At 50.2% G+C, this 13,210-nt stretch overlaps 1 protein-coding gene across 1 annotated transcript; it reads right to left on the bottom strand.

The window, feature by feature from the left end:
• Positions 1-185: 185 nt before the first annotated feature.
• On the bottom strand, positions 186-10,814 carry LOC140900587 (regulator of G-protein signaling rgs-2-like). The gene is made up of 5 exons (XM_073318092.1): positions 10,793-10,814; positions 9,518-9,641; positions 3,740-3,832; positions 2,983-3,211; positions 186-1,787 (listed from the first exon to the last, which is right to left on the bottom strand). Exons 1-5 carry the CDS (start codon positions 10,812-10,814, stop codon positions 1,599-1,601), a joined length of 657 nt encoding a protein of 218 aa, XP_073174193.1. The 3' UTR covers positions 186-1,598.
• Between the last annotated feature and the right edge of the window lie 2,396 nt (positions 10,815-13,210).

Here is a 13,210-nt window from a genome sequence, read left to right as displayed (position 1 = left end):
GTGCCAGTGAGTGGAGGCAGCATCGTCCCATGGCTCGGGCACCAGAGAAGGAGTTGGGAAACCTGGGTTCTAGTCCTGGCTCTGCTGTGCAACCTTGAGCAAGTCACTTCCCTGCTCTGTGCCTAAGTTCCACCCCTCCCCCCCCTTCCAAAGCAAGGATGATGGTTCTGCTCTTCCCTTGTTAAGCATGTGGAGATCTATGGATGAAAGTGTTACATCATTATTAATGGCATGTGGGGTGGGGGATTTTGTGATGGGAATGCCTCTCATGAGGGGAAAAAAAGATAGATTCACCGATTCATTTAATACATAAGCTTCCAAGCGGGTGCGCATGCACCCCCCTCCCCCCCATTCCCTGGGCATTTAGAAGTTGCAGCCTCTTCGAATGAGCTAGATAGGACTGGCCACAAATCATAAAACATGAGTGATATCTTGTAGCGCCAATGAGAGGAGCTGTTAAATAGCCAATTTTCAGGCAGGATTTTTTGGGGCACCTAACACAAGCTGCCTCTGAGATGCTTTTCTGGGTACATGTAATTCCCATTAGATATATGGGGGCTCACGGCCTCTGAAAATCATGCCCACGGTGGCTAAAGGTGGACAACCAAAACAAGTAGCCACCTTTGCACATAAGGTCTAAAGACTCTAGCGAGTGGCTAGTAATGTCTGGTATGTACCAGCCAAGTCATTTTTTTAAATTAATCCCCTGTGGCTTTTTTTATTTTTATTTTTTTTGCATTCAGGGGACAGAATTAATTTTTGCAGCCCCAACTGATAAATAAAATAACGTTAGTGTCTTCTCGTGTGACCATCTAGAGCTAGGCCTGGGAGCTGCTTGGCCAGATTTTAAATGTGCTGCCCGCTGGGACCTGCTCCAGTACTAAGGGAGTAACTGAGCCCTGTTGACTTAGCTCAGAGAGGTGGGGAAGAAGCCCACTTAAGAGATTTATGAAACTCTTAGAAATTCTGAAACACAATTAAATGTTGGTGGGGAACTTTTCGTGCCCCTAAAACAAAAACACGGTGCTTCAAGTTCTCAAAGCTTCACAATCCTAAACGCCCCCACAGATTGAGAAGGCCCCACATTCTAGAACCTATCACAGATCAGCTATAACCTTTGTTCCACAAACCCAGACTCATGTACAAGTCATATAGTAGAACCCCTAGATCACACACAAGCCACACTCTAGATCCCACTCCAGCTTGTGACCATCCATGTTCTAGAACCGTGGTCCAGGCCACACATATCGTCCATGCTCTAGAACCACGCCAACAGAGATACCATCCTAATTCTAGGAAAAACAATGCTCTGAAAGGCTCCCAATTCTAGGACCCCAGGCTCGTCCCATCTCTACAGGCCCTAGTGAAATTCTCCCAAAGCCCAGCATGAGTTACATCTTGTTTGGTTCAGACAGACTAGAGTAAGTTCTAGATCAACATTGCTACCAAAACATCAGTGGCTTCACCCACGGGGAGAGAGGGAGCACTGAGGCTCTGTCTCTAGGGTTGTCCCATCTTCCCCCGGTGCCTTGAGGAGCTGGCAGGAAGCTGAAGGAGCTGGCAGTATCCTGACACACGTGTGCGTGCCCGGGGCTTGGCTAGGTGTCACAAGCCAGCGCAGCCAGTCTCTGCTCCAGTGACTTGTACAGTGGTGAGTTCAGGAACCGGGGGTAGGAGTCTCGGTGCATGAGAGTGTAGATTTGCCCCTGGGCCTCGTTGCACATCTGCGCGCTGGGCCTCGCCAGGGACCTGTTGATTGACTCGCGCACACTCGCATCGATGCTGACCTGCGGAGGGAGACGGGCAACGCTCTTGAACCCAGGGACCAGGACTCCTCACGCAGCGGCTCTGCTGGGATGCCCTGGCTGTCCAGGGCCCTGCCAAGAGCCCTTTGGAGAATCATAGAATATCAGGGTTGGAAGGGACCCCAGAAGGTCATCTAGTCCAACCCCCTGCTCGAAGCAGGACCAATTCCCAGTTAAATCATCCCAGCCAGGGCTTTGTCAAGCCTGACCTTAAAAACCTCTAAGGAAGGAGATTCTACCACCTCCCTAGGTAACGCATTCCAGTGTTTCACCACCCTCTTAGTGAAAAAGTTTTTCCTAATATCCAATCTAAACCTCCCCCACTGCAACTTGAGACCATTACTCCTCGTTCTGTCATCTGCTACCATTGAGAACAGTCTAGAGCCATCCTCTTTGGAACCCCCTTTCAGGTAGTTGAAAGCAGCTATCAAATCCCCCCTCATTCTTCTCTTCTGCAGGCTAAACAATCCCAGCTCCCTCAGCCTCTCCTCATAAGTCATGTGTTCCAGTCCCCTAATCATTTTTGTTGCCCTTCGCTGGACTCTCTCCAATTTATCCACATCCTTCTTGTAGTGTGGGGCCCAAAACTGGACACAGTACTCCAGATGAGGCCTCACCAATGTCGAATAGAGGGGAACGATCACGTCCCTCGATCTGCTGGCAATGCCCCTACTTATACATCCCAAAATGCCATTGGCCTTCTTGGCAACAAGGGCACACTGCTGACTCATATCCAGCTTCTCGTCCACTGTCACCCCTAGGTCCTTTTCCGCAGAAGAGAGACCCCAGCCTTTCTCGGGCACTGGCATAGATGGTTCCAAAGTGCCGTGAGCTGCTGTGACCTGGCAGCTAACTGTGAGACCGGGACAGCTAACTCAAGGACCTACCCATTCCAAATAAAGTAGGGGTCAACTCTACAGCCAGAAGCAACTGCTGCAGGGAAGCTCAGCTGGCTGATATCAGAGGACCACTTGCTTTGGAGACGGTCCCATTGCTGGGGCGTCAGGTGCAAGGAGACACTCTATGCTGCCCTCCCCCAATATTCAAGGCAGTGCCTGGTGTTTAGGGCCTTGTTTCCCTGGTGTTGCATTACGTTGTAAGGTGACAACAATGGGAAGGCATAAGCTGGGAGCGAGGTCCCCTGAGCTGCCTCCCAACAGGGCGGTGGCAGACCTACCTCCCTTGGGGACAGGATAGAGATGTAATCCAGGTAGATCTTCTTGGCTTTCTCGCAGACCTGCTCCTGGCTCTGCTCCCTCTTGAGCTCCTCGCAGGCCAGCCAGAAGGCCATGTTCTCGTCGCTGTGCTCCGTCCGCAGGAACTCCATGAAGACGCTCCGGCCAGCCGGGCTCGCCAGCACGCAATCAAACGAGCGCTTCCAGGAGGCCGCTTCTTCTACAGTGAGCCTAGGAGACGAGGAGAGAGTGAGCGAGAGAGACGTGACCTCTAGACAGAGTCCTGGCAATTGCATGACCTGTTCCCTTCTCAGTACCCCACCCCTCCATCCCCTGGCTGCTATCCATCCCTGACTCAACTCAGTCTGTGCAGGACCTGCCCCAACTCCCTGCCCAAGCCACCTGCTCAGTGGCACGCAGAGTGCCTATCCCAACTCCTGGGCTGATGGGGCTGACCGTGTGGTACTCCCTGGCCCTGCTGCCCCGGATCATCCCCAACTCTTTCCCGTGGCAGAGCCAGAACTAAGGAGATGCACGGGACAGTGTTCCTGGGAGATAAACCTGACCTCAACCTTTGGACCCGATCTGAATGTTCCCCACATCTCATATGTTCCGACCCAGGGGATCAGCTCAGACCCAAACTTGGTGACTTTAATTTTTAAAAAGAGCCACTTATTGTTCTTCCTTGTATTCCAGCTTCTGGTCGCTATCTGAGGCCCGTCCTCCTGCATGGTGCATTTTGGGTGGCGTCAAACATACCTTTCTTCGAAGGGCGGGGGGATCTCCAGCTGGGAGACACTGGATGTCTTGTGCCCGAACCGGTCTCTTTGTCTCCTTCTCACCGTCCAACTCCTGAAACAGACGGACGTGGAATTTGTGGTGGAGAGTGGCAGGGACATTTTATCTGTGTTAACAAGGAGGATCCAAGCCCTAAACATGGTTCCCAAGTGGACCGGTAACCATGCAGATTTCTCTGGGTTGGAGTAACAAACCTGTGAGTCTCGTTAGAGTTGGTATGGCAGGACCCATTTTTTCATTTTCTCAGTTGTGACAAAGTTCCTTCTCTGCCTCCGTGGGTCCTGCGCTTATTGGCAGATTTGCTCGCCTCAGAGATTCACGGCAGCCCTCAGTTTGGTCACTCATGCTAGTGGCTCAAACCTGCCGTCCACTCAGCTAACCTCATAACTGGCCAGCGTGGGGGAAATGGAGAACAAACCCTGCAGTCTCTGTGTTCCACCTAGTGGGTCAGGGACAGGGCAGATCCCTTTCCAATTTAGACTTTCCCTTCTGGTGTTTCTCACAGACCAGGTCAACTCCTCCTACGTCTGATCAGGGGCCCACGCTCTACACCAGGTTCCAGCCCAGGGCTCTGTGGATAGCAGCTGTCCACAATGTTCCCTGTATCAGCTGCGTGACAGCTACAACTCCCTGGGCTACTTCCCCAGGGCCTTTGCCCCAGCACTTTCTTTATCCTCACTGCAGGATCTTCCTCCTGATCACACTTGAACTCTTCACTCCTCCAGCAACACACCTTCTCACTCCCTGCTCCTGGCACACTCCCCTACTAACTGATGGGAGGTCCTTTTAAACCAGGTGTCCTGATTAGCCTGCCTGCCATAATTGAATCTAGAAAGTTCTTAATTGGCTCCAGGTGTCTTGATTAGCTTGCTTGTCTTAATTGGTTCTGGTAGGCTCCTGATTGCTCTAGGGGCAGTCCCTACTCTGGTCACTCAGGGAATAGGAAACTGTTCATCCAGTGGCCAATATAGAATATCAGGGTTAGAAAGGACCTCAGGAGGTCATCTAGTCCAACCCCCTGCTCAAAGCAGGATCAATCCCCAATTTTTACCCCAGATCCCTTAATGGCCCCCTCAAGGATCAAACTCACAATGCCGGGTTTAGCAGACCAATGCTCAAACCACTGAGCTATCACTCCCTTTGGCTTTGACCAGACTCCTGCACCCCACTGGTCTGGATCTGTCACACTGTATATATGTATCTTCCTACTGTATTTTCCACTGAATGCATCTGATGAAGTGAGCTATAGCTCACAAAAGCTTATGCCCTAATAAATTTGTTAGTCTCTAAGGTGCCACAAGTACTCCTCGTTCTTTTTGCTGACACAGACTAACACGGCTGCTACTCTGAAACCTGTGAGAATCATTCTGTTGATAAGGGAAGTGGTGTGGCTTGCGGATGGAGTACTAGACAGAGTGGGTTGCAGGAAACCGGGGTTCTGCTCTTGTCTCTGCTAGGTCACCTTGGGCATGTCACTTCCCTTCTCTGTGCCTCAATTTCCCTATCTGTTAAATAGGGTAATGATTTTGATGCTCTTGGTAAAGCACTTACAGATCTACTGATGAAAAGCACTATATAAGAGAGAGGTATTATTCTCAATGTGGGGGCTCCATCTATTTTCTGTATCCCTCCTTTCCCTGCTGTGTCTGCTCAGCCACACTGAGGAAAAGCCCCATTGTTTGTTTGATAACTAACAATAATTACTTAGATTGCAAGCTCTTTGGGACAAGATCTGTCTTTTCATTCTGTGTGTATATGGTGCCCAGCACAATGGGGCCCCAATCCCTGACTGGGACTTCTAGGCCTCTGACCTCTCTATTCCTACTCAAGATTCTCCTGGTGATCACATTCGCTCTTTCGGCTACAGCTTCACACTGGGAGCTGATGTTCAGTTGATTATCCACCACCTTCCCCAAATCTTTTTCAGAGTCACTGCTTCCCAGGATAGAGTCCCCTGTGCTGTAAGTACGGCCTATATTCTTTTTTCCTACATTTACATTTGGCCATATTAAAATGCATATTGTTTGCTTGCGCCCAGCTTACCAAGTGATCCAGATCACTCTGAATCAGTGACCTGTCCTTTTCACTATTTACCACTCCCCCAATTTTTGTGTAATCTGCAAATTTTATCAGTGATGACTTTATGTTTTCTTCCAGGCCATTGATAAAGATGTTAAATAGCATAGGGCCAAGAACCAAACCGGGAGCCCACCGGAAAGAGACCTGCTCAGTGACCATTCCCGTTACAGTTACTTTTGAGACCTTTCAGTTATCTAGTTTTTAATCCATTTAACGTGTGCCATGTTCATTTTATATTCTAGTTTTTTAATCAAAATGTCGTGCTGTAGCAAGACAAACGCGTTACAGAAGTCTATTATGACAACACTATTATCTTTATCAACCAAACTTGTAATCTCATTAAAAAACAATGATAGGTTAGCCTGACAGTACCTATTTTCCATAAACCCACACTGATTTGCATTGATTTCATTACCTTCCTTTAGGTCTTTATTAATCATGTCCTTTATCAGCTGCTCCATTATCTTGCCTGGGATCGATGTCAAGCTGACAGGCCTATAATTACCTGGGCCATCCTGTTTACCCTTTTTAAAAATTGGCACAACATCAGTATTCTTACAGTCTTCTGGAACTTTCCGAGGGCTCCAAGACTTATTAAAAAGCAACATTAACACTCCAGCAAGCTCCTCAGCCAGCTCTTTTAAAACTCTTGCCTGCAAGGTATCTGGACCTGCTGATTTAAAAATGTCTAACTTTAGTGGCTTGTGTCTAACATCCTCCAAAAATACAAGTGAAAAGTGTGCTAGCATCCCTAGATGATGAGACTGCATCATATGTTTTCCCCCCCCCAAATACTTAACAGAAATATTTATTGAACACTTCTGCCTTTTCTGCATTACTACTGATAATTCTGCCATTTCCATCTGGTAATGGACCAGTACTATTGTCAGGATTCTTTTTGTTCCTAATATATTTATAAAAACTTCTTTTGTCCTTAACTCTGCTGGCCATAGATGTCGTCCTGCGTCCCTTGGCTTCCCTTATCAATTTTCTACAATTCCTAACTTCTGATTTATATTCATTGCTATCAACTTTCCCTTTCTTCCATGTGTTTATAGCTGCCTTCACTTCCCCTCTAAACTGCGTAGTTTTTTTGAAGCAGCCTGGCCCCTGAATCATGGGATTGTGGCTTTCTGTGTATCTAGTAAGGTGTTCTTAAATGAGTCCCAATTATCATTCACATTTTTCTGACTAAATTCTTCCTCACAGCTGATTTGGCTCAGAGTTGTTTGCAGCTTTGTGAAATTGGCCCTATTAAAGCACCAAGTAAATATATTAGTGGTCTGGACTTTATTTTCATTGCACATTATACATGTAATCAAGTCATGATCACTTGAACTTAAGCTACTGTTATCTTTTAGTTGTGAGATCAGTTCTTCTTTATCTGTTAGGACCAGGTTTAACATAAAATTCCCCCATGTTGGCTGCAACACTTTTTGCGCTAGGTTTCAGAGTAACAGCCATGTTAGTCTGTATTCGCAAAAAGAAAAGGAGTACTTGTGGCACCTTAGAGACTAACCAATTTATTTGAGCATAAGCTTTCGTGAGCTACAGCTCCCTTCATCAGATGCATCCGATGAAGTGAGCTGTAGCTCACGAAAGCTTATGCTCAAATAAATTGGTTAGTCTCTAAGGTGCCACAAGTACTCCTTTTTTTTGAGCTAGGAAATTGTCATCTCTAAGCTTTAGAAATTCCAAGGATGTTTTAGTCCTGCCAGCGTGAGCCCTCCAACATGTGTCACTCAGACTGAAGGCCCCCATGATCCGCAGCCTTTCCCCCCTACACCCTGTAGATAGGTGCGTAAGGAAGTGGTCATCCTCTTCCTTCGTGCGGTTTAAGGGGGCTGTGGCTGACACCAACTAATACCCCATTTCATGTTTTATCGATTAGGACATAAGCATTCAGGATCATTTGCTTTGGAGTTATCAGTGACTTGGAAACCCTTTTTGACGTAGAGAGCTACTCTCCTTTTGCCCACTCGATCCTTCCTAAATCAGTTCTAACTATTGATTTGAACATTCCAACGTGAATAGCTCTCCAGCTGACAGCACCACCGGAGCACTGAAATGCAGACACCTCTAGGGTCGTGGACGACACCCACCCACCAGACATCATGCTACACACGAATGAGGCCACAGCCAGGACACCAAATCTTTACTCTTACCAGTAAAGACTGTGGGATCTTTAGTGTTCAGTAAATCAGACAGGGCCTTGGTATTACAGGCCTCATAGGCGCGGGAACTAGGGGTGCGGGGGGTGCTGCAGCTCCCCTCAGTTTTTGCACGGGGTCCCAGCTGCCAGCTCCATGCCTAGGGCTCCGCTCCCAGACCCGCATGCGGGGTTTCAGCTGCTGCCGGACCCGAGCTTGGGGCTCTGTTGCCAGCCCCAGCTGTGGTCCCAGCCTTGGCCCCTTTACCTCTGTCCGTGTCCCCTCCCCATCCCGGAGCCACGGCCCAGTCCTGGCCCCGGCTCTGGGGAGAGGGGACACAGACAGGGGTAAGGTGAGGTGCAAAGTAAAAAGTTTGGGGACCACTGGCTTTCAGCACCCCCACTGTAAAAATTGTTCCAGCGCCACTGAAAGGTCTCATCCGAAAGAGCCCCACAGGGGTAAAATGCATGCCCCTCAAGCCTCTAATGCTCGCCCTCTCCGAGCAGTCACCTTAAGCAGCTGCTGCAGCAGCACCAGCAGAAGCAGCAGAGTTTGGGGCCACAGCAGCAGCACCGCGAGTGCCAGGTCTCGGAGAGCCGCCTGCCTTTTTCCGGTGGGCTGGACTCCATTCCCTGGAGAGCGGGGGAGAAAGCAAGGCCAGGAGGATCGCCCACACACAGCTCTCCCACCTTCTCCTAATGGATGCACACCGTGGCCCTGACGAAAAGCAATAGTGCAGAAGGCTAACGAGCCTGGAAGGAGGATCTAGAATGACAATCTAGGATGGTGACGAGACTAAGGGTTTAGAACAAGAAGTGCAAAGAAAGCAGAGACTAGGGGACCACCCCAGGCCATTCGGAAGGGAGGGAGCCATCACTGCCCCCAGAGCATCCTCTACACGGCAGAACACACTCACCCACTGGCCCCCTCTAGGCTGCACCCCACCCCAGGGCACAGGTGACCCTATTTAGATTTGTGGATCCCATTCTGCAGGGACTCTCCAACCAGCCCCCTCCCTCCACACCCTTCTCAAAGGGTCCTTCCGTAGCCCGGAGGGGACGGGCGCAGAATACCACTGGCTCTGCTGGGTAGATTCCCTCGGGGTTAGGGGAGCAGAGGGGACGCTTGCACCCTAAGTCCCACGCCTCAGGGGGGCGCTGTAGTCTCTCGGCAGCAGGCGCGCCAGGGGGGCGCCGCAGTGCCTTCGCTTCCCAGCAGGGGGCGCTGCCGTGTCCCGACGCGGCAGCAGGGGGCGCTGTGCCGAGCGCTGGGTCTCCGGCCCCCGCCGCGGCCCCAGCTGGGCTGCCCGAGCGCTGCAGGGGGGAGCGGGCGCCCCGGCCCCCCTCGCTCCTTCCCCTGGCAGCGGCGGGGGGCAGCCGGCCGAGCCCCTCCGCCGCTGGGCAGCGCCTCCCTGGTTGCAAAGCCCCGGGGCAGCGCCTAGCCCAGGAGCCTGCCCGCCCCCGTTCTCCAGCCCCCCCGCGGGCGAGCCCCCGGGGCGGGCGGTACCTACCTGAGCCCTTGCCGCGAAGGAGCCTGTTTGCTGGGGCTGCCTGCGGAGAGCTCGTGGGGCCGGAGCGCGGCGGGGGCCCGGGGCTCCTTCCCCGCTCGGGCCGGCAGGGGGCGGCCCAACCCCGCTCACGGAGGCGGCGAGCTCGGGGCAGCCGGCAGAGCCCGCCGGCCAGTGGCTTCCCGGGCCGGACTGGGGAGGGGGGCAGGGGCCTCTGCAGCCCCCAGCACAACCCCCTGCAGCGATTGACGTGATTGGCTGGGTTGCTTTCCGCTAGCAGCCTGGCGGTCTCTCTGCGGTGGCCCCCATGTACCTAGACCGCCAGCCAGATGCTGCTGTGGTCCCCCTGAACCTAGCCCTATGCTGTGCTAGCTAGCTGTCCCTTCCCCCCTAGGCACAGCTAGGTAGCTATCCTCAGGCACACCCATCCCTCCCTAGCCACACAGTACCTATGGATCTGCCTATCCTCTGCCACACCACCTATCTATCGACCTATCTATCCTCTTTGTCAGGGTTCCCTCCCCACTCTGAACTCTGGGGTACAGATGTGGGGACCCCCATGAAAGACCCCCTAAGCTTATTTCTACCAGCTTAGGTTAAAAACGTCCCCAAGGCACAAATCCTTCCTTGTCCTTGGATGAGTACTGCTGCCACCACCAAGTGCGTTGGACAAAGATTCAGGAAAAGGACCACTTCCTGTTTCCCTAAAATATCCCCCCAAGCCCCTTCACCCCCTTTCGTGGGGAGGCTTGAGAATAATCTACCAACCAAATAGGTAAAGCAGGTGAGCACAGACCAGCTTCTTGGGTTTTTAGGACACTAAAAAGCAATCAGATTCTTAAGAAACAGAACTTCATAAAAAGGGGAAAAAAGTAAAAGAAACACCTCTGTAAAATCAGGATGGAAGGTAATTTTACAGGGTAATAAGATTTAAAACATAGAGGATTCCCCTCTAGGCAAAACTTCAACATTACAAAAAATGGATAAACCTCCCTCTTAGCACAGGGAAAATTCACAAGCTAAAACAAAAGATACTCTAACACATTTCCTTGCTATTACTTACTATTTCTGTAAGTTTAAATGTATCATTCACCAGGAGCTAGATTACTTGCTTGGTCTCCCTCTTTGTCTCTGGAGAGAACACCCAAACCCAAAACAAAAACCTTCCCCCACAGATTTCAAAGTATCTTCTCCCCTTATTGGTCCTTTTGGTCAGGTGCCAACCAGGTTATCTGAGCTTCTTAACCCTTTACAGGTAAAGGAGGGATTTTATGCTACCCTTGCTGTAGGTTTCTGACATCTTACCCATTATCTATCTATCTATGCTCTTTCACATCCATTATCTATGTAATCTATCTATCCCAGGCATACACACCGAGCTATCTATCTATGTATCTATCTCCATGCACACCCACCTAGCTATCCCCATCCACTAGCTATCCCTATGCACACATGGCTAGCTGTCCTTGTGCACACCCATCTAGCTAGCTAGCTGTTCCCAGGCACACCCATCTATCTGTCCCCACCTACACCCCTTATCTAATCTATAGATCTGTGCATTTCCATCTGTCTCTCTTTCATCTGCATTATTATTATTCCAGTAGAATCCCTATCTTACAACCCAGTTGGGGACTGAGGAGTTCAGAAAAGCAAAACGTTCATAAAACGGAACATCTTGAAACGTACAGTAGGTCCAATGCAGTATTGCAGGACGGGGCACCGTCTTCGCTTTCTTCTTGCCCTTCGAACCACTTCATAGCGATTTCCAGTGCACTGAAGGTTTTGGAATGGGGAGGGATGTTGACTTTTTCTTCACCAGCATTGCTTTGGTCAGGTGATTTTTTTTCCCCTATCAGGGAAATAGGTTTGTGTGACTGGTTGTTCGTAAGATTGGGGTTCAGGCAATCGAGGTTCTACAGTATTTATTATGTGTATGGCATGGAAGCCCCAGGACCCCACTGTGCTAGGCCCTGTACAGACACAACTAGTTCTTCCTGGCACTTATTTTGGCATCTATGGGGCCAGCCCCAAACATTACAAAATCATGAGTTAGACACCGGCCAAATTCATGAGATTGGCTTGACAATGATGTGACACTTAAAATAATAATTGCTGGGGTTTTTTCTTTTTTTGCTTTGCCTTCCGCTTTCAGGTCTTGTTCTCCAGCTAGTCTCTGCAACCATAATGGCTAGAAACTTGCTTTTTAAAATACAAAAATTGAGAAATCACAGGGCTCCAGGAGCTGGCGCTGTAAGACTAACATCTCATATTGCAAGAGTTGGCAGTAGTTGACAAGGGGTTAACTGCGTAACTCAGTATTATGGGTTGGAGACATCCTCCCCCTCTCCCTTTCTTTCTGTTTAGTTAGTGGGCGTCTTCTCACACTCTGTTAAGGGGTCCATAAGGCAGCCCATTCCCAGCCTGCAGTACGGTAAGTAGTATGCTTCTGGTGCACTGCTTGGTTCCTTTACAAAAGTGCCTATCTTCCTAGCTGCATTCCTGCCCTCTTTAGCGGTGGCTCTACCTTAGGTATTTATCCACCCCCCATCACTGTAGTATCTGAGAGCCTCACAGTCTTTAATGTCTTCACTCACACTAGCCCCATGTTATCCCCATTGCATAGATGGGGAAACTGAGGCACACAGAGTCTGGATGACTTGCCCAAAGTCACACAAGAATTGATGGAGCAGGAAGTGGAACCCACTCCTAAGGTAGAGCCCTAACCACTGGACCATCCTTCCTTTCTCTGGACAGTCCTATGTGATAACAGTTTAAGTACATAAAAGGCTGTTACAAGGAGGAGGGAGAAAAAAAGAACGTTCTTCTTAACCTTGGAGGCTAGGACAAGCAGCAATGGGCTTAAATTGCAGCAGGGGAAGTTTAGGCTGGACATTAGGAAAAAACTTCCTGTCAGGGTGGTTAAGCACGGCAATAAATTGCCTAGGGAGGCTGTGGAATCTCCATCATTGGAGATTTTTAAGAGCAGGTTGGACAAACACCTGTCCGGGATGGTTTAGATAATACTAAGTCCTGCCATGAGAGCAGAGGGCTGGCCTAGATGACCTCTTGAGGTCCCTTCCAGTCCTATGATTCTATGATCACGGTTCTACGTGAGCCCTCCTGGGATACGAACGGTAACAGTGGTCCCCGTCAGAATCAAAACTCTCCTGCAAAAGTGAGCCCGTCCTCCTAAGCCCCCCAGTGCTGAATAATGAGCACCCCCCCGCCTTGTCACCCCACCTCTTGTATTTGGTAAAGCACCATGCGCTGCTTGGCCCTCAGGTACATGATAACAATTAGTAATAACCCTTCCCCAGTGTGGCCTGTTATGATTCATTGATGAATCTGTCTCCAGGAGCTCCTTTGATGGATGTATCTGTCAGCCTTTAGCCACCTCGCGAAGCAAGCAATCAATGAGCTCAAGGTGCAAAACTCGAGTCAAGGTGAACCCTGAGACAGGGCAGGTGCCGTCTGTAACGTGCCCTGGATAACAACCCACTGTTGACCCATTGCAGAGCTGGTGGTTACACAGCTGGGCTGGTTGTATCGAGCCCCCTCTGGGCTCAGCCGAGCATCCCCATTCCCCGTACAGAGCTCAGGCCGCCTGTAAAGAGGTTAGCCGGGGCTCGTCCCTCTCCGGGGCGGCAGGGAGCCACACCGCCTCACTACGCACCGTTGATGTCTTGGGGGAATTAG

Source organism: Lepidochelys kempii, chromosome 19 (assembly GCF_965140265.1).
Source record: "Lepidochelys kempii isolate rLepKem1 chromosome 19, rLepKem1.hap2, whole genome shotgun sequence".
NCBI lineage: Eukaryota > Metazoa > Chordata > Testudines > Cheloniidae > Lepidochelys > Lepidochelys kempii.
The sequence above is the reverse complement of the archived record's forward strand: the minus strand, read 5'-3'. Positions and strand labels throughout refer to the sequence as shown.